The 19,125-nt window shown below is 50.4% G+C and overlaps 1 protein-coding gene across 4 annotated transcripts in view; it reads right to left on the reverse strand.

Annotated features, from left to right (window-relative positions):
• Positions 1–6: 6 nt before the first annotated feature.
• LOC137439512 (uncharacterized) overlaps positions 7–19,125 on the reverse strand; it is a 43,658-nt gene continuing 24,539 nt past the window's right edge. For 3 of the 4 annotated variants that reach the window (XM_068135331.2, XM_078768047.1, XM_068135333.2), the window contains 3 exons: positions 18,899–19,004; positions 15,891–15,963; positions 8,443–10,130 (listed from right to left, as the gene is read on the reverse strand). In XM_068135331.2, coding sequence (XP_067991432.2) covers positions 18,989–19,004 — 16 coding nt within the window. In that variant the 3' untranslated portion in view covers positions 8,443–10,130; positions 15,891–15,963; positions 18,899–18,988. Of the gene's footprint in view, positions 144–8,442; positions 10,131–15,890; positions 15,964–18,898; positions 19,005–19,125 lie in introns of those variants that run through there. The other variant, XM_078768049.1, reaches the window with a different exon arrangement.

A 19,125-nucleotide genomic window follows, 5' to 3' on the forward strand; every position in this document is an offset into this window, starting at 1 on the left:
GAACAGTTGAGTTCGGGAGTGACGGTTCAAGTATGGTTCGAGTAGGAGTGCATGTGGGAGTTCAACAGTAACAGTGGTGGTGGTCGAGACAGTGGAGAGGGTGGAGCAGGACCAGCACAGGGCCACCGGAGAGGAATCGCAACCTGCACCAAGGGAGATCAACGATAAAAGAACTCAAACAGTGTCTTTCCCAATTACTTCTCCCATAGCACAGGGAAGCGAAGGGCTCATCAGTCCTCACACGGTGAGGCAGAGGACGAATCAACGGCACTCTACTACCTACCTTACTGAACTACTCTACTTTTGTTTCAGGTGTGAGTGAAACATGGCATAATTATCTGGATTACTGTTGGTAATTGTACAAGTAGGATAACTAGTCTGGTTAACTTTGCTCCTGTACATTGCTGCAACCACCCGTATACAGGCAGTCCCCGGGTTACGAACGCCCGACTTACGAACGCCCGTACTTACGTACCGACCTCCATAAAGCCTATTCTTTTAAAAAAAAAAAATTTTTTTTTTTTTTTTGTTGTTGTTGGATACAGACTCGAGGCTCGTGAAAGAGCTAACATTTATCACACAGAAAAACAAACAAACAGACACACAAAGTATATAATAAGGGGAGCGGTAGACAAGAGAAATATGAGAAAAGCTCTGTTCAAGCCACCCTTGATGTTTACTTTAAGAAAATTGACCAGCACAAGGTCCATCCTCTCCAGCACCAGGTCCATCCTCTCCAACACCAGGCCCATCATCTCCGAGAGATATATCAAGGTATGATTGTTTCAAGGTTTGCAAGACATCAATTGGAACGAGAGCAATTGTTAACCTTTAATCATTATCTTTTCTTTTCTATCTAAACAGTTTAAGAAATGTTTCTTTCATGTTTTTTTTTATACCTATAGATGTTTTAGGTAAAATATGTACCATATACTAAGACAAACATTTGACTAATTGACACTAGATGTGAACCGTACGTAACTGTTCCGACTTACATACAAATTCGACTTACAGACAGACTTAAAAACGGAACTCGTTCGTAACCCAGGGACTGCCTGTACTCCCAATCGCATGTCTTGTGTCTTGTCTGCTGTACATACAATAAACCATTGCTTTGAATCTACCACATGCTTTTCCTTGCCACCCCCCTTTTGTAAATAAACCCCCATGCACTTGCTATTTCAATCTGCTTGTGATGCCTTTTCCTTCATCGTTTTAGCATAGTCTGCACTGGTGATTAGCCGGGACGTTCTTCCCACCTGATTGGCTCCACACGTTAGCGTTAGTTAGGTACGTACTGGCAGTTTTGCTCAGCTGCATCTGATCGGTAAGAACATAGATACGATCAGTATGCACCAAAGGTGCAAAACCCGGATAGAAAGCCACGTCACCCGAGGTAAATGGTAATTACATGGAAGACCCTGGGAGATTTGATCAACTATTTGGCATTTTCGGTCCATCAGCAACCCGCCAAATCGCAGTTATCCATGCTCGGCGGCCTTCAGGTCTGGTGGTCCGGGAGGAACCCAGGATCCCCCTCGTAGTAGACCCCAAAAGCTGTAACCGTAACAATATACACTACATGACCAAAAGTATGTGGACACCCCTTCTAATAAGTTGTTTCAGCTGTTTCAGCCACACCTATTGCTGACAGGTATACTGTATATAATCAAGCACACAGCCATGCAATCTCCTTAGACAAACATTGGCAGTAGCATGGGCTGTACTGAAGAGCTCAGTGACTTTCAACGTGGCACCGTCATAGGATGCCACGTGCCACCTTTCCAATGGTAATTGTCAGTTCGTCAAATTTCTGCCCTGCTAGAGCTGCCCTGGTCAAATGTAAGTGCTGTTATTGTGAAGTGGAAACGTCTAGGAGCAACAACAGCAAAGCCGCGAAGTGGTCGGCCACACAAGCTCATAGAACTGAACCGCCGAGTGCTGAAGCATGTAAAAATAGTATGTCCTCAGTTGCAACACTCACTACCGAGTTCCAAACTGCCTCTGGAAGCAACGGCAGCACAGCAACTGTTCGTTGGGAGCCTCATTAAATGGGTTTCCATGGCCGAGCAGCTGCACACAAGCCTAAGATCACCATACGCAATGCCAAGCGTTGGCTGGAGTGGTGTAAAGCTCGCCGCCATTGGACTCTGGAACAGTGGAAACGCGTTCTCTGGAGTGATGAATCATGCTTCACAATCTGGCAGTCCAATGGACAAATCTGGGTTTGGCGGATGCCAGGAGAACGCAACCTGCCCGAATGCATAGTGCCAACTATAAAGTTTGGTGGAGGAGGAATAATGGTCTTGGGCTATTTTTCATGGTTCAGGCTAGGCCCCTTAGTTTCAGTGAAGGGAAATCTTAACGCTACAGCATACAATGACATTCTCGACGATTGTGTGCTTCCAACTTTGCGGCAACAGTTTTGGGAAGGCCCCTTCCTGCTTCAGCGTGACGATGCCCCCATGCACAAAGCAAGGTCCATAAAGAAATGGTTTGTCGAGATCGGTGTGGAAGAACTTGATTGGCCTGCACAGAGCCCTGACCTCAGCCCCATCGAACACCTTTGGGATGAATTGGAACGCCGACTGCGAGCCAGGCCTAATTACCCAACATCAGTGCCCGACCTCACTAATGCTCTTGTGGGTGAATGGAAGTAAATCCTCACAGCAATGTTCTAACATCGAGTGGAAAGCCTTCCCAGAAGAGTGGAGGCTGTTATAGCAGCAAAGGAGGGACTAACTCCATACTATTGCTCATGATTTTAGAATGAGATGTTCGAGTGTCCACATACTTTTGGTCATGTAGTGTATATTAGATAACACAAAAGGTTTTTGGCTCTTTCGAATAAAAGGTTTATTTTTATTCATAAACTCGAAAATCAAATACAGGAGTTGGAAATATCACTGGTTTGAGTGACAAACGAGTCGGCATTGGCTTCAACAACACAAGCCTTTGGAGTGTCAACATCGGTATATAACATTGTAGCGGATACCGCTGGGTTTTCACAATCGCCTTGCACCTATCAAGGACGCGGAGCGATCACCATGCCGGGCTCGTCCAGGACGCCCGGGTAGGCCCGCGCTCAACTTGCCAGGCCTCGGTCGGGACGCCCGGGCATGCCCGGGCATGCCAGGGCAGGCTCGCCCTCAACTTGCCAGGCCGCAGCCAGGACGCTGGGCCACGCCCCCTCTCGCCTTTCCTGGGCAAACGCTCCGGGATAATATGTATATATATTGCTGCCCGATAAACGGGCTTTTCAGAGTGCCTGAGTGTTTGGTTTGATTAAAGCAACTCGGATGAATTCCAGCTTTTTGTCGCGTCCATTCTTCCGATCGACGTGGGAGCCCCAGCTCCTTCATTGGTGACCTACCGACATGGACACGGCAGTCGCCCTTAAACTGCCTACCTTCTGGGAGGCTCACGCGGCGGTTTGGTTCGCACAGGCGGATTCCCTGTTCGCCCTGCGAGGCATCACGGCCGACGACACCCGCTTCCACCATGTGGTAGCAGCGCTCGGTTCGGCCACCGCGGCCCGCGCCCTGAGCCTCCTCGAGAGCCCGCCAGCCGCTGACAAATACGGCGTGATTAAGAAGCTTCTCCTCGACGCTTTCGCCCTCCCATCGGCGGAACGCGCACGGCGCCTGCTCGACCTGCCCGAGCTCGGCGACACGTGCCCTTCCGAGCGAATGGACTACATGCTTTCACTGCTCGGCGAGCACTCTCCGGCATTCCTGTTCCGGGAGCTGTTCCTCCGTCAGCTGCCTAACCCGGTATGCCTCGCCCTGGCAAGCACGACGATCACAGATCCCCGGGCCCTTGCCAGAGAAGCCGACAAGAACTCCGCCGCAGGTCAGCGCATCGCAGCGGCGACATGGGACCCACCGCCGTCCGACGCAACACCCATGGCGCCCGAGCACCCGGCACGGTCGACGACCGAACTGCCGACGCAATTGGCGGCCGCTACACCGAGCCGACCACCTCCAGCATGACGACCGGGGCCTCCACCTGACCAAGCATGGTGCTACTATCATGCCAGGTTCGGACAGAAGGCCCGGACATGCCGACCCCCGTGCACCTTCGGCAGGCCGGGAAACGGCCGGGCCGGCGTTCATTACCAGCCATGAGCGCCGGCCACACGGGCAACTTACTGTTCATCACGGATAAAGCGTCCGGACGGCGCTTCCTGTGCGACACCGGCGCCCAACTGAGCATCATACCCGCCTCTGACCAGGACAGGCAGTCCGCGGTTTGCGGCCCCTCCTTGGTTGCGGCCAACGGATCGACCATCCGCACCTTCGGCCCGCGCAACGTCACCCTCTGCTTCGGCGGCCAACGCTTTGCTTGGACGTTTGTAACCGCAAACGTGCCCATGGCTCTGCTAGGCGCCGACTTCCTCTGCGCACACGGACTGCTGGTGGACGTCCAACGGCGTCGTTTAATCAACGCCGAAACCTTCAGCTCCCTGGTATGCACATTGAGCAGCTCCGCGCCGACCGAGCTGGCATGCGCCGTCCCGGCGGCGAACGAGTTTGCTCGCCTGCTCACGGAGTTCCCGGCCCTCACGCGGCCGACGTTTTCGGCCGTCGCAGTACGGCATGGGATCGAGCACCACATACCAACCACGGGCCCGCCGGTCTACGCCAGGGCCCGCCGCCTCGACCCAGCCAAGCTCGCCGTGGCGAAGGCCGAATTCGACGCGTTGGAGCACCTCGGCATCGTGCGGCGCTCCGATAGCGCGTGGGCCTCGCCACTGCACATCGTGCCAAAGCCGGGGGATGGATGGCGCCCGTGTGGCGACTACCGCCGTCTCAATGACGCTACCACCCCCGACAGGTACCCGATCCCGCATATCCAAGACTTCTCCGCCCGTCTGGCGGGACGGGTCATTTTTTCGAAAATTGATCTCATACGGGGATATCACCAGGTACCCGTCAGGGCGGCCGACGTCCCTAAAACGGCAGTCATCACGCCGTTCGGCTTATTCGAATTCTTGCGGATGCCGTTTGGTCTCAAGAACGCGGCTCAGGCGTTCCAGCGCTTGATGGACGGCGTGCTGCGTGACCTGCCGTTCCTTTTCGTTTACCTGGACGACATCCTCGTCGCCAGCACGTCCCGGGCCGAGCACCTCCTCCACCTCCGAACACTGTTCAGGCGCCTCAGCGAGCACGGCCTCATCGTCAACCCGGCCAAATGCCACTTCGGCACGACGGCCGTTGATTTTTTGGGCCACCACATCACCAAGAACGGGGCCGTGCTGCTGCCAACCAAGGTCGAGGCCATCACCACGTTCCCGCGTCCCCGCACCATAAAGGCCCTGCAGGAGTTCCTAGGAATGGTGAATTTTTATCACCGCTTCGTGCCCCGCGCTGCTCAACTCATGCGGCCTCTCTACGAAGCCCTCCGGGGCAAGCCGGCCAAGCACATCGCCTGGTCCGCAGCAATGGATGCGGCCTTCCAAAGCTCAAAGCGGGCCCTCGCCGACGCAACACTGCTCGCTCACCCGGTGCTCAACGCTCCCATCGCCCTCACCACGGATGCCTCCGACTACGCGGTGGGCGCCATACATGAGCAATGGGTGAACGGGGTTTGGCAGCCACTTGCTTTTTTCAGCCGGCAGCTCCGGCCGAACGAGCTCAAATACAGCACGTTTGACCGGGAGCTCCTCGGTCTACACCTGGCCGTCCACCATTTCCGCCACCTCCTGGAGGGCCGACCTTTCACGGCGTTCGTCGACCACAAGCCGTTGGTTTACGCCATGGCCAAGGTCACGGAGCCGTGGTCGGCCCGCCAACAGCGCCACCTCTCCGCCGTGTCGGAGTTTACCACGGACATCCGGCACATCGCCGGCAAAAACAACGCCGTGGCCGACTGTCTTTCCTGGGCCAGCGCGAACGCGGTCCACCTGGGCGTGGACTTTGCGCTTATGGCGGCGGACCAAACCACCGACACCACGGTGCAAGCCCTCCGGGCGGCGGACACAGGCCTCCGCCTGGCCGACATCCCCTTCGCGGACACTGTCCTGCTCTGCGACGTCTCCCAAGGCCAGCCTCGCCCCATCGTGCCCGTCACCTGGCAACGCCGCATCTTCGCCTCCCTCCACGGCCTTTCCCACCCGGGCCGGAAAGCTTCCCAGAAGCTGGTGTCGGCGCGATTCATCTGGCACGGCCTTCGTCGGGACGTCCGCGATTGGACCAGCACCTGCACGGCCTGCCAACGGGCCAAGGTCCACCGACGCACCCAGGCCCCGCTGGCACCTTTCACCGTGCCCGAACGACGTTTCGACCACGTCAACGTGGATCTGGTGGGCCCCCTCCCCCCGTCACGGGGGATCACACACCTGCTCACCATGGTGGACAGGACCACCAGGTGACCGGAGGCCGTTCCCCTCGTCTCCACCACCACCGCCGACGTGGCGCAGGCTTTCATCGCCACCTGGGTCGCCCGCTTCGGCGCACCGGCGGACATCTCGTCAGACCGCGGACCACAGTTCACCTCCGAGCTGTGGGGCGCGGTCGCCCGCAACCTGGGGGTCAAGCTCCACTGTACTACGGCCTACCACCCCCAAGCAAACAGGTTGTGCGAGCGATTCCACCGCTCCATGAAGTCCGCGCTCATGGCCGGCCTTCAAGACGGCGGTTGGGCCAACCGGCTGCCGTGGGTCCTTTTGGGCCTCCGCACGGCCCCCAAGGAGGACCTCCAGGCATCCACCGCCGAGCTGGTCTATGGCCAGGCGCTACGCGTCCCGGGCGAATTTGTGCCCGACGCTACCAGTCCCTGGTCCGCAGCTCACCAGCGCTCGGACCTCCAGGAGGCCGCCCGACGGTTTGCCCCCATGCCAACATCCCACCACGGTGACCCCCAGTCCTACGTCCCCCCAGCACTTCGCACAGCGGAGTATGTTTTTGTGCGTCACGACGCACATCGGGGGCCACTCCGGCCGCCGTACGACGGGCCCTTCCGGGTGCTGCGACGGGACGACAAGTCGTTCGTCATCGACATCGGCGGCAGGTCGGACCGGATTGCGGTGGACCGCCTCAAGCCGGCGCACGTGGACGTCGACCACCCACCACGGGTGGCCCTTCCGCCGCGGCGAGGCCGCCCCCCGTCCACGGTGCCCCCCACTCGACCGCCCACCACCACACCGGACCCCCTCCCACGACCCGCCAGGGGTCGCTTCGGCCGGGTCATCAGGACCCCCCTCAAATTGACCCTGCCGGTGCAAGTCGATTCTGGGGGGACGTGTGTAGCGGCTACCGCTGGGTTTTCACAATCGCCTTGCACCTATCAAGGACGCGGAGCGATCACCATGCCGGGCTCGTCCAGGATGCCCGGGCAGGCCCGCGCTCAACTTGCCAGGCCTCGGTCGGGACGCCCGGGCATGCCCGGGCATGCCCGGGCAGGCTCGCCCTCAACTTGCCAGGCCGCAGCCAGGACGCTGGGCCACGCCCCCTCTCGCCTTTCCTGGGCAAACGCTCCGGGATAATATGTATATATATTGCTGCCCGATAAACGGGCTTTTCAGAGTGCCTGAGTGTTTGGTTTGATTAAAGCAACTCGGATGAATTCCAGCTTTTTGTCGCGTCCATTCTTCCGATCGACGTGGGAGCCCCAGCTCCTTCAACATAATGATTTTAGATGAAAAACGTCCCTTTATACTTATGCCAATGTCCTTTACTATTATGATGGCAGTATAGTTTAGGCCTCAGAGGTGTGCACACTCATCTGAGCTGATCAAACAGAGTTTGAATATCAGCCCAGCTAGGACTACCTCACTGGAGTTTTGCAGGCAGGGCGAGGCATCAATGTTTGTGCCGTCCCTCAGGTGGACGTTAAACGGGCGTCCTGCCTGCCAGAATTAGTTGGTGGACGTTAAAGATCCCATGGTGTCCATGAAGAGTTGGCAAACTATCACCGACACCATGAACAAATTCCAAATTCCTGTCTGGACTGCAAGAAGCAAGTATTCTTGTATTAATGGAGGTTCCCCCACTGCAGTTCCACTTCTTGCTAACCCAGGAGCAGCTTCTTCACTATAAACAAATCGCAATGTTCATGTGAATCGTCTTCCTCAAGTAAGAAGGGAAAAAACACACAAAGTACTTACTTTACTACTCATACTTACAACATTTGTGCGCAGGATGCTGGTTTCTAAGTCGGTCAGTACGTAGGAACAACAACGACAAAATAAACACATTTCAGGGAGCAGCATTTGTAGTCCCCACTGAGCAAACACGAAACGGGTTTAAAACTAGGCAGTAACGGTCTCGTAATTGCTGGTCAGGTTGCAGGATGGACAGCCGGGTATAGGACTTCGATACGGACAGGTGCCAGACACAAGGATCTAACGTCGACAGTGAAGAAGACTATTGGTGGTTACAGGGGTTTCAACAGACTGTACAAAGATGCTCAAATTATGTGGAAAACGAGGAGTTTTGGGCCTTTGATGGATGAAGGAAATTTTATTTTTGTACAGGAGGCCAATGTCCAGCTGTTTCAACCATGTCCAAGTCCTTTTCAATACAACCAAAACCACATCCTCAGCTTCCGCAGTAAGTGTTCCACAACCTCAGCCCCCACTCCCTCCCAATATCAGCAAATCGCATAAAAACCTTAGACCCCCCAAAAAAAATAATGGATGAGGTTGGAGGACCGATTTTCCAAACTAAAGGCACTACCAGCTCATCCAGCCACTCAGTGGGAAGTACTGCTCAGTAGGTATGGACCTGAACCGAGACGACCAGGTGGTTTCATTGGTGTGGACTTCATTTTCACACTCCACTCAATATGGGTGCTTCTCCTCCTTTTGTTTTATACAATTCTCAGCTTCTGCTTCTTCCATCCAGGAATAGTCTTTCAATCTTTGGTATCTGTGCGTTGTTGCCCCCTGCACAACCCCAAATGTTTCTCTGTACATCACTAACTGTCTCACTCCATTGCCATGATCAGCAGATGTGTGTTTTAGTGTTGGGATGGGTGGTGACTCAGGCCGGATTGAGAAAATCTCCTCTTCCTGACTCATACATTTTTCGCCATGATTATTAAGCAAGTCCTTCCCATGACAGTAAGTTGATGAAAACTCAACTTTTTATGAGAAACTGGTCGACTCAGAAAGGCAGTCATGTTAAGTAGCATTCCAACTCCCAGGGCCCCAAGGTAGAAGAGATTTGTGCATAATCATCCAGGTCCATCTCTGAGGTGCTCACATCACTTCTGTTGAGAGATGTAGGCAATGGCTCAAGAAGGTGGAACCGAGGCATTGAAACCTCAGCGTCGTCACCTGATTGATGACGGTGATTATTCAAAACGGTTTGCATGTTTGGAAATTCTAGCACAAGGTTGGCATGTTCAGGGGTATGGTTGTAAATTACTGGACCATCATGGTGCGCAGGTGCTAAATCTTTGAATGACTCCTCTCTCGTGCTATCTAGACTGCTACAGTGAACTGGGCCTAACAGGAACACCATGGCATCGCCAGAGACACCTTCTCCCATGAAAGATCGCTGAGAGGTTTGTTCCGTGGCAGACTCCTCATTGGACTTGCGCTCACAGCCTGTGGGTTCTGGTTGGATCGAAGCTGGGATGAAAGTTTCGGGAACAAAACTAGTGTCACTACAAGGTCGTTTGCAATCTGCGTTTCTCACAAGTGCTTCAGCAATGTATGGCTGCCCAACCAGGGGGGTTGATGGTGAAGTCTGTTTGTGTGAAGAAATTTGCAAGTCAAACGCAAAGGGTTTCCCACATGATGAGGCAATTGGGTCAGTTATGGACCCATGGTCTGAGGCCTGCTTGACTGCTTTTGACATCTCCTCAGCTGAGATGTAGGCCTCAGGCATTGGCATCTCCCATGCGTCTTCTCCATACTTTTCTGCAGGGATGTCCTGGGATTCAAACTCAGGATGTTCAGGCAAACCCGCACCAACAACCTGGCCGGTCGAACATACGGCCACGTAGGTCAAGCCGGACACCCCTTTGACACCAGGATGATCTTCACCATAGTAATCTTGGAGACTCAATTTCTCAGCAATGCACAGAGTGGAAGGAATCGACGTCAGGGATTGGACTATTTCCACAGGGATGAAAGGAGCTTCACAAAATGAAGTTGGAGTCTTGAATGCAACTGAAAATAACTAGGGGGTGGTGGTGAGAAAGAGCAACAAAGAACGAGAGACAGACAGTTATAAATAGTTTCCAAGCAAAATAGAGTATTAAACATCAAATACAAATAAATAAATAAAACCAATAATAACAAAAGTAAATAATTAGAGATGCACTGTGATGGCACCTCGTGAGGAAAAACAGTAATTGTACTGGAGTGTTGTTTAAAGTTCGATGTTTCACAGGCCGGGTGATTCACCAACGTGTGTGCCGTCCTTCGGATGGACGTTAAACTGGGAGTCCCGTCTGCCAGCATCGGTTGGTGGACGTTAAAGATCCGATGGTGTCCTTCACAAAGAGTAGGCAAGCATCACCGTCACCATTGCCAAATTCCAAATTCCTGTATTAACTAGGCAAATGTCAGGCCTGGCCAGAGCGGTTCATGAAAGACTTGGGCCAAGCTTCCCCTGGCGGACCCCAAAAGGTGGGATAATAGTGGCTGTTAAAGAGCAACTATGAACTACCATCCTGGTGTTTCCCAAGCATGGCGATTCATCAGTGTGTGCGACATCCCTCAGATGGCCATTAAAGCATTAGTTGGTGGATGCTTAAGATCCCACGTGTCCTTCATGAAGAGTAGGTGAGTTATCTCCAGCACCCTGAACAAATTGCAAATTCCTGCTACCTCCAGTCAAATGTCAGCCTGGCTCACTGCTTCATGAAAGACTTGGATAAGTCAAACGATACTCTTTGAAGTCACGACGTTCATCGATATGCCTCCACCCACATTGTTACATCATCATACATACTTCGACTAAGTTTGATTTAAATCCCTTCAGCTGTTCTCAAGTATCACATTTTTACCTGACATGACCTCTGCCCTTTAACCTTTCATGCCGAAATCTAAGCAGTTCATCTTTTCATCATAATATATACTTGTACCAAAAAAAAAAAAAAAACACCTTTAGAGGCCATTTTTCCCCGCAAAGCGGGGGTTGGCCTTTTTCGGGGACTGTGGTTGTTGTTGTTTTTTGGTCCCCTTTGTACTAGGTTATATACTTGTACCAAGTTTGGTCAAAATCCCATTACTGGTTAACAAGTTAGCTCAGTAACAGAATTTTTACCGAACATGACCTCTGTTATTAAAGTAGTAGTTGTGGTAGTAGTAGTAGTAGTAATAAAAATAATAAAAGCTAGAACTGCCACTTTACAACTGCTGGCAGTGATGACCGGTTTCCTCCACCTTCCCGCTTTCATACAACCACGCTTGGATACAACCTCACTTTCATTGGACATGCTTTGATACAACCCCGCTTTCACTTTTTTGTTTTTAACACACACACACACACACACACACACACACACACACACACACACACACACACACACACACACACACACACACACACACACACACACACACACACACACACGCACGTCCCCACACGCAGGCACGTCCCCACACGCAGGCACGTCCCCACACGCAGGCACGTCCCCACACGCAGGCACGTCCCCACACGCAGGCACGTCCCCACACGCAGGCACGTCCCCACACGCAGGCACGTCCCCACACGCAGGCACGTCCCCACACGCAGGCACGTCCCCACACGCAGGCACGTCCCCACACGCAGGCACGTCCCCACACGCAGGCACGTCCCCACACGCAGGCACGTCCCCACACGCAGGCACGTCCCCACACGCATGCACGTCCCCACACGCAAGCACGTCCCCACACGCAGGCACGTCCCCACACGCAGGCACGTCCCCACACGCAGGCACGTCCCCACACGCAGGCACGTCCCCACACGCAGGCACGTCCCCACACGCAGGCACGTCCCCACACGCAGGCACGTCCCCACACGCAGGCACGTCCCCACACGCAGGCACGTCCCCACATGCAGGCACGTCCCCACACACACGCACATCCACACACGCACAGCTTTCACATTATTTTTTTCTCCATCAATTTATCCCTAGATGATGCTCAAGGAATTTCATCCTGATCGGATGAAGTTTTGTACTTGTCGAATTATGACGTCATAATGGAGGCAGCTATGACATCGTCATTCACATGGTTCTCCATGGATAGTTCTTTACAATGAGCCACGTCTCAATCTTTTCTACGCAGCGCTTTTGGAGATATAGAGGTGCACGTGTTTTCGGTTTTTCCAAGATGGCACCAGTACCATGTGACCTACGACGTCATTGTTACCATTAAAAAATTCTGCAGGCCGAGGCACTCCTTTGGTGAAATTTTCCTCTCCATCGGTCAAACCATTGCAGAGAAAATGATTTTTAAAGAAAATAAACCTGAAAATGGCAGTAGCACAATCAGTCACGTGGCCTGATAAGAAAACGTGTTGCGTTTTTTCTTCTTTCAACAATAACGACTTCTAGCTTCGAGAACATACAACCAATCATGCTGAAATTTTAGACACTTATTCCGAGAGCTACATTGCATTAAAATTTCAAGTCGATCATTGCAGCGGTTCAGAGATAGAAGCTTTTTATGATTTCCCTTCAATTATTTATTGCGGCCAAACCATGTGACTTATCAAAACTTTTCAAGTATCGTTTTAACTTCCCACCATGGGGAACATTTCTGTAAAGTTTCCACTCGATATCTTCACAACTTATGGAGGAGATAGGATTTTCAGTTTGTGCTTAAAAATACCATAACTCCGAAACCATGTGACGCATGACGTGAAGTTTTTGTTCATCATGGCTATGCGATTATGCATGCAAAGTTTGGGCTCGATCTGTTCAGCCGTTGGAGAAAAAGGGGTTATAGTCCCCTCCAGCTTTGTCAAGGCCTCCCTTCCTGCTCTCTCTCCACTTATCATTGCAACAATAAACTCCTCCCTGTCTACAGGCATCGTCCCACCGTCCCTCAAAATTGCTGCTGTTACCCCAATTCTGAAAAAACCTGGACTCAACCCTGACACCCTAAATAACTTCAGACCCATCTCCAACCTACCCTTTCTGTCAAAAGTTTTGGAACGCGCTGTAGCCACTCAACTCACACATCACCTCTCTGCCAATAACCTGTATGAAACATTCCAATCCAGATTCCGCTCCAACCACAGTACTGAAACTGCTCTCCTCAAAATCACCAATGACCTTCTCCTCTCCTCTGACGCTGGCAACCTCAACATTCTCATCCTCATCCTCCTCGACCTCAGCGCCGCCTTTGACACCATCGATCACAACATCCTCCTCACCCGACTTGAAACCACCTTTAACATTACCGGCACTGCCCTCTCTTGGATTAAATCATACCTCTCTGACAGACGCCAGTTCATCTCCATCAATAACTGCAAATCCCCCACTGCTCCCCTCCCCCAAGGTGTCCCCCAAGGTTCAGTTCTTGGCCCCCTCCTCTTCATCCTTTACCTGTCCCCCCTCGGTCACTTAATCCGCCGTCATGGTCTCCAATTCCACTGCTTCGCCGATGACATCCAGCTTTTCATCTCCACCAAGTCCATCTCCACCACCACCCACTCTATCCTGACAAACTGCATCACTGAAATAAAATCCTGGCTTCAAATCAACTTCCTCAAGCTTAACTGTGATAAATCTGAAATAATCATCATTGGCCCAAAAACGCTCATAAAATCCACCCATAACTTTGCCCTCAACATCGACGGTATCCCAGTATCCACCTCCCCTCACATCCGGAATCTTGGCATCAGCTTTGACCAAACCCTCTCCTTCGACAAATACACTAAACAGATCACAAAGACAGCCTTCTTTCACCTGAAAAACATCGCCCGTCTCCGTCCATCCCTCTCCTCCGTGGCTGCAGAAACCCTCATCCACGCCTTCATCACTTCCCGTTTGGACTACTGCAATAGCCTCCTTTATGGTTCACCCTCAACAATCACCAATAAACTCCAATACATTCAGAACTCCGCTGCTCGTCTACTCACCCATTCCCGGACCCGTGACCACATCACCCCCGTCCTTTACAAGCTTCACTGGCTCCCCATCTCCCAGAGAATCCAGTACAAAATCCTCCTCTTGACCTACAAAGCCCTCCATAACCTGGCCCCATCCTACCTGGCTGACCTCCTCTCCAGACACACTCCCACCCGCAACCTCCGCTCTGCTGGTACCAACCTCCTGACCCCCCCCCCCCCCCCCCTATCCAGACCAAATTCAGATCCTGGGGAGACAGGGCCTTCTCCATCGCTGCTCCCACCCTCTGGAACTCACTACCTCACACCATCAGAGACTCCTCCTCACTCACCACATTCAAAACATCACTCAAGACCCACCTGTTCAACACTGCATTCAACATTTAACCCGCAGCATCTAACCCCTGACTATCTCCTCTCCTTCTCCCTCCTTTGTGCTTTGAATATTTCCCTATTGATTCTTCTTTTTTGCAATTGTTTTTATGTTTTGCTATGCATTATGTTTTGCACTCTGTCAAAGCGTCTTTGGGCTTCCTGAAAAGCGCTATATAAAATAAATGCATTATTATTGTTATTATTATTACTAGGGCATGCCCGTACTATATATATATCTAAAATTATATCCCCCCCCTCTATTTACATGAAATGGTTTGGTCCATTCGCAAAGCCAAAGCGAACGGCTTGCGAGTACGGTGACAATCCCGCCCCTCTATTTACATGAAATGGTTTGGTCCAAAGCGAACGGCTTGCGAGTACGGTGACAATCCCCCCCCCCCTCTATTTACATGAAATGGTTTGGTCCAAAGCGAACGGCTTGCGAGTACAGTGACAATGCCCCCCCCCCCCCCCCCTCTATTTACATGAAATGGTTTGGTCCAAAGCGAACGGCTTGCGGAGTTTGGTAAAGAAATCGCCATAGCTCGGTAACTACTTGTCCGATTAATATGAAACCTTGAAAAGGCACATCCTCGGGTCCCCAGCAATATACCTGGCAAGTTTCAAGTATATCGGACCCGTGGTTGTCGAGAAACAGCGGTCACAGACAAACACACAAACACACAAACACACAAACACACAGACACACAGACACACAGAGATTACTGGAATTATAGATAGATTATTATTATTATTATTATTATTATTATAGTGTTTTCACAAAAAAACAATTTGGCGGCCGAACCATGTGACATATGACGTCGAAATTTTTTTCATTCTGAGTTTTCTTTAAACGAAGGTTATGTAAAAATATATATATTCGTGGGAGCAAGGGATCTATTTGTCGAATTCTAACCCCGTAACGTTTGTACGTTTAATATCCTAAATAAACATGTTTTTTGGTCCCATTGCAGAGTTCTTTAGAATGAGCTATGGCTCAATTTTTTCCATTGAGCTGTTTTGCAGATACAGAGGGGCAAAGTTGAAGGTGTTTTCCAAGATGGCGCCCATACCACGTAACCTATGACGTCACATTAGCAGTAAAAAAAATTATACGTGCCTAGCTGATCACTTGATGAAAATTTGTCAATCGGACCAACGGTTGCTGAGAACATTAATGTTAAAGTTTTCTGAGGTCAAAAATAGGGCGGAAGAATAATAACAAAAACTCGACCAGAAACAAAAGGCATTCCTCGACAATGCAATTGTAGAGGAAACCTAATACTAGATCCATATAAAGAAAAATAAAACCACCACCATCTGGTATAGCTGCCTATCGGGCAAATTCTCAGGTCACAGGTTTCAATTGACTGGTCCTCGAGCCCCGGATGAAGAGCACTCAGTGAGGTAAATGTTAGACCCGAGCCTTGCTTGATGGGCAGCCATACCCCTTGGTGGTACTTTCATTTTATATTTAGTAGCAGTTATTTCATTACTAACTTTGCCAGTTGGCAGTACACGCTCCAGCCAGTGCTTCGGGTCAGGAATGGTCGGCCATATCTTGTGCCTGATTCTGCGCAACAAAATCACAATTATGAGTATAATAAATGATACAGTCACACACAACTGATCTAACTGATTTATACAAATCGCCAACTAATTTGCATTTTACTCATTTGGGTATTTTCAGCAAATAATCCTAGGTCATAGTTCATCATCTTGTATGTCCTCATTTCTCATTTCCCCCATCCCATCCCCACCACCCTCCAATGGAAGAGAAGACGAAGAAATCCTTTCATATCTTAAGATGCATATGGCTGCCGAGGCAGTTTTTCCTTGGCTAGCCCCCTCAATAACCTCCAATGAACATACGAGGGGCATTCCAAATGCTATATGGATGCTCACAATACACCAAGACACACAAATATACTGAAACGCAAAAGAAACTTACCACCTTTGAAACCTTTAAATATCAACAATAACACTGCGTGTAGTAAATGTGTGAACTTATTTGTGGACAATAGTGTCCTCGCTGTCAGACAAAACGGTCACGGATGGTCACTTGAACCTTCAATGGTCACTTCATAGCACAGCTGTTGAACAGCCGTTTTGACTGTCAGTGATTAGCCAAGGGGTACGGGATGATTTTAATGAGCTGCACGTGATGTCTTGATATTGGCTTTAAAAAGGCCAGTGCAAAATGGGCATTTTGACCGAAAAATTTGACCATTTTGACCAACTTCAAAAAGACCGAAAACACAAAAGAAACTTACCACCTTTGAAACCTTTAAATATCAACAATAACACTGCGTATAGTAAATGTGTGAACTTATTTGTGGACAATAGTGTCCTCACTGTCAGACAAAACGGTCACGGATAGTCACTTGAACCTTCAATGGTCACTTCATAGCACAGCTGTTGAACAGCCGTTTTGACTGTCAGTGATTAGCCAAGGGGTACGGGATGATTTTAATGAGCTGCATGTGATGTCTTGATATTGGCTTTAAAAAGGCCAGTGCAAAATGGGCATTTTGACCGAAAAATTTGACCATTTTGACCATTTTGACCAACTTCAAAAAGACCGAAAACGCAAAAGAAATTTACCACTTGTTTGAAATGTAATAAAATTGTAACAGTTCAAAATAAAACAAACCAACAATTGCTAATTGAAACATTGGCATTTTATTGATGACATGTCAAGTTTTTGACCAAGATACACCATCTCATCAGTTTGCTCTACAGTACAGAACAGCACAGGGTGCAATGTCAGTCCCCTTTCAATAGCGTGTATGGCCACCATTGTTTTGGATACAGGCAGTGCATCGTCGGCGTATACTGCCTACCAGTCTTTGGATGGATTGCTGCTGGATTCTGTCCCACTCAGTCCTCAATGTCTGAAGCATCTCTGCCCGTGTCCTGGCCCTGCCAACTACGCGTCTCCCAAGCTCATCCCACAGGTGCTCTATGGGATTCAGGTCAGGGGAGAGCGCAGGCCACTGCATGGTGTTGATGTTCTCGCCTTGGAGAAATGCAGTGGTAAAGCGAGCAGCATGGGGACGAGCGTTGTCATGCTGAAAGGTTCTCAGTTCTGGGTGGTCTAGCAGGAATGGCAGCAGATGAGGTCGCAGGATGTTATCCACATACCGCTGGGCGTTAAGATTCCCATCCACACAACCACCAGTGGCGTCCTGTACCGGCCTGATATGGCTGCCCACACCATCACACTTGGGCCACCCCACCTGTTGGCTTGACGCACGCAACAATCGGCATATCGCTCACCAGTTCTTCTCCAGACACACTCACGCCCATCAGGACTGTCCACACAGAACCTTGACTCATCGCTGAAAGCGACCTCGTTCCACTGCGCCAAGGTCCACCGCTGATGCTGCTGGCACCATCTCTGACGGTTGCGGCGATGGGCAACCGACATCACGGGGCCTCTGTATGGTCTTCTGGCAGTCAGACCATAGTCATGCAGTCGTCTTCGTGCAGTATCATTGGAGATCCGTGGTTTGCACGCCCCGGAGTTTCTGCCGCAGTGCGGGATGCTGGACGGAATCGATCCCGCAGGTGACTTCGGACCATCTGCCTGTCCTGCCTTGCAGTGGTGACTCTTGGCCTCCCTGATCGAGGTCTGTCATCTGCAGAGTTGTGGAGGGTGTCTGTCCACCAGGGCTGATATCGTCTGGTGTGAACAGCCAAGGCGACGTGCCACCTCACGGTAGCTCAGTCCACCTTGCAGCATGCCCAGGGCACGCTGCCGTTGATCCCTTGACAATCGTGGGCATGTTGATTGAAATGCCCATTTTGCACTGGCCTTTTTAAAGCCAATATCAAGACATCACGTGCAGCTCATTAAAATCATCCCGTACCCCTTGGCTAATCACCGACAGTCAAAACGGCTGTTCAACAGCTGTGCTATGAAGTGACCATTGAAGGTTCAAGTGACCATCCGTGACCATTTGTCTGACAGTGAGGACACTATTGTCCACAAATAAGTTCACACATTTACTATACGCAGTGTTATTGTTGATATTTAAAGGTTTCAAAGGTGGTAAGTTTCTTTTGTGTTTCGGTCTTTTTGAAGTTGGTCAAAATGGTCAAATTTTTCGGTCAAAATGCCCATTTTGCACTGGCCTTTTTAAAGCCAATATCAAGACATCACGTGCAGCTCATTAAAATCATCCCGTACCTCTTGGCTAATCACTACTGGACAGTCAAAACGGCTGTTCAACAGCTGTGCTATGAAGTGACCATTGAAGGTTCAAGTGACCATCCGTGACCGCTTTGTCTGACAGTGAGGACACTATTGTCCACAAATAAGTTCACACATTTACTACACGCAGTGTTATTGTTGATATTTAAAGGTTTCAAAGGTGGTAAGTTTCTTTTGCGTTTCAGTATATATATATATATATATATATATATATATATATATATATATATATATATATATATATATATATATATATATATATATATATATATATTGATGTCCCACCACTCACCTCTCTCTTTGGAAATACACTGCAATGGATGCAATGAGGGAACACACTACACTCAAGGGTAAGATGCAGTACAGAAAAAGCCAGCCTGTGTCATAGTTGCTGGGATCTGGGGCAAAAAACACACCGACGTGGAAATTAAACCGTCATTTCTAAATCACACACAGTAATTACCTCCACCAGGTAAGGTGGATGGAGGTTATGTTTTCACCCCTGTCTGTCTGTCAACA

This window comes from Myxine glutinosa, chromosome 14 (assembly GCF_964187855.1).
Source record: "Myxine glutinosa chromosome 14, kmMyxGlut1.1, whole genome shotgun sequence".
Classification (NCBI taxonomy): Eukaryota; Metazoa; Chordata; class Myxini; order Myxiniformes; family Myxinidae; genus Myxine; species Myxine glutinosa.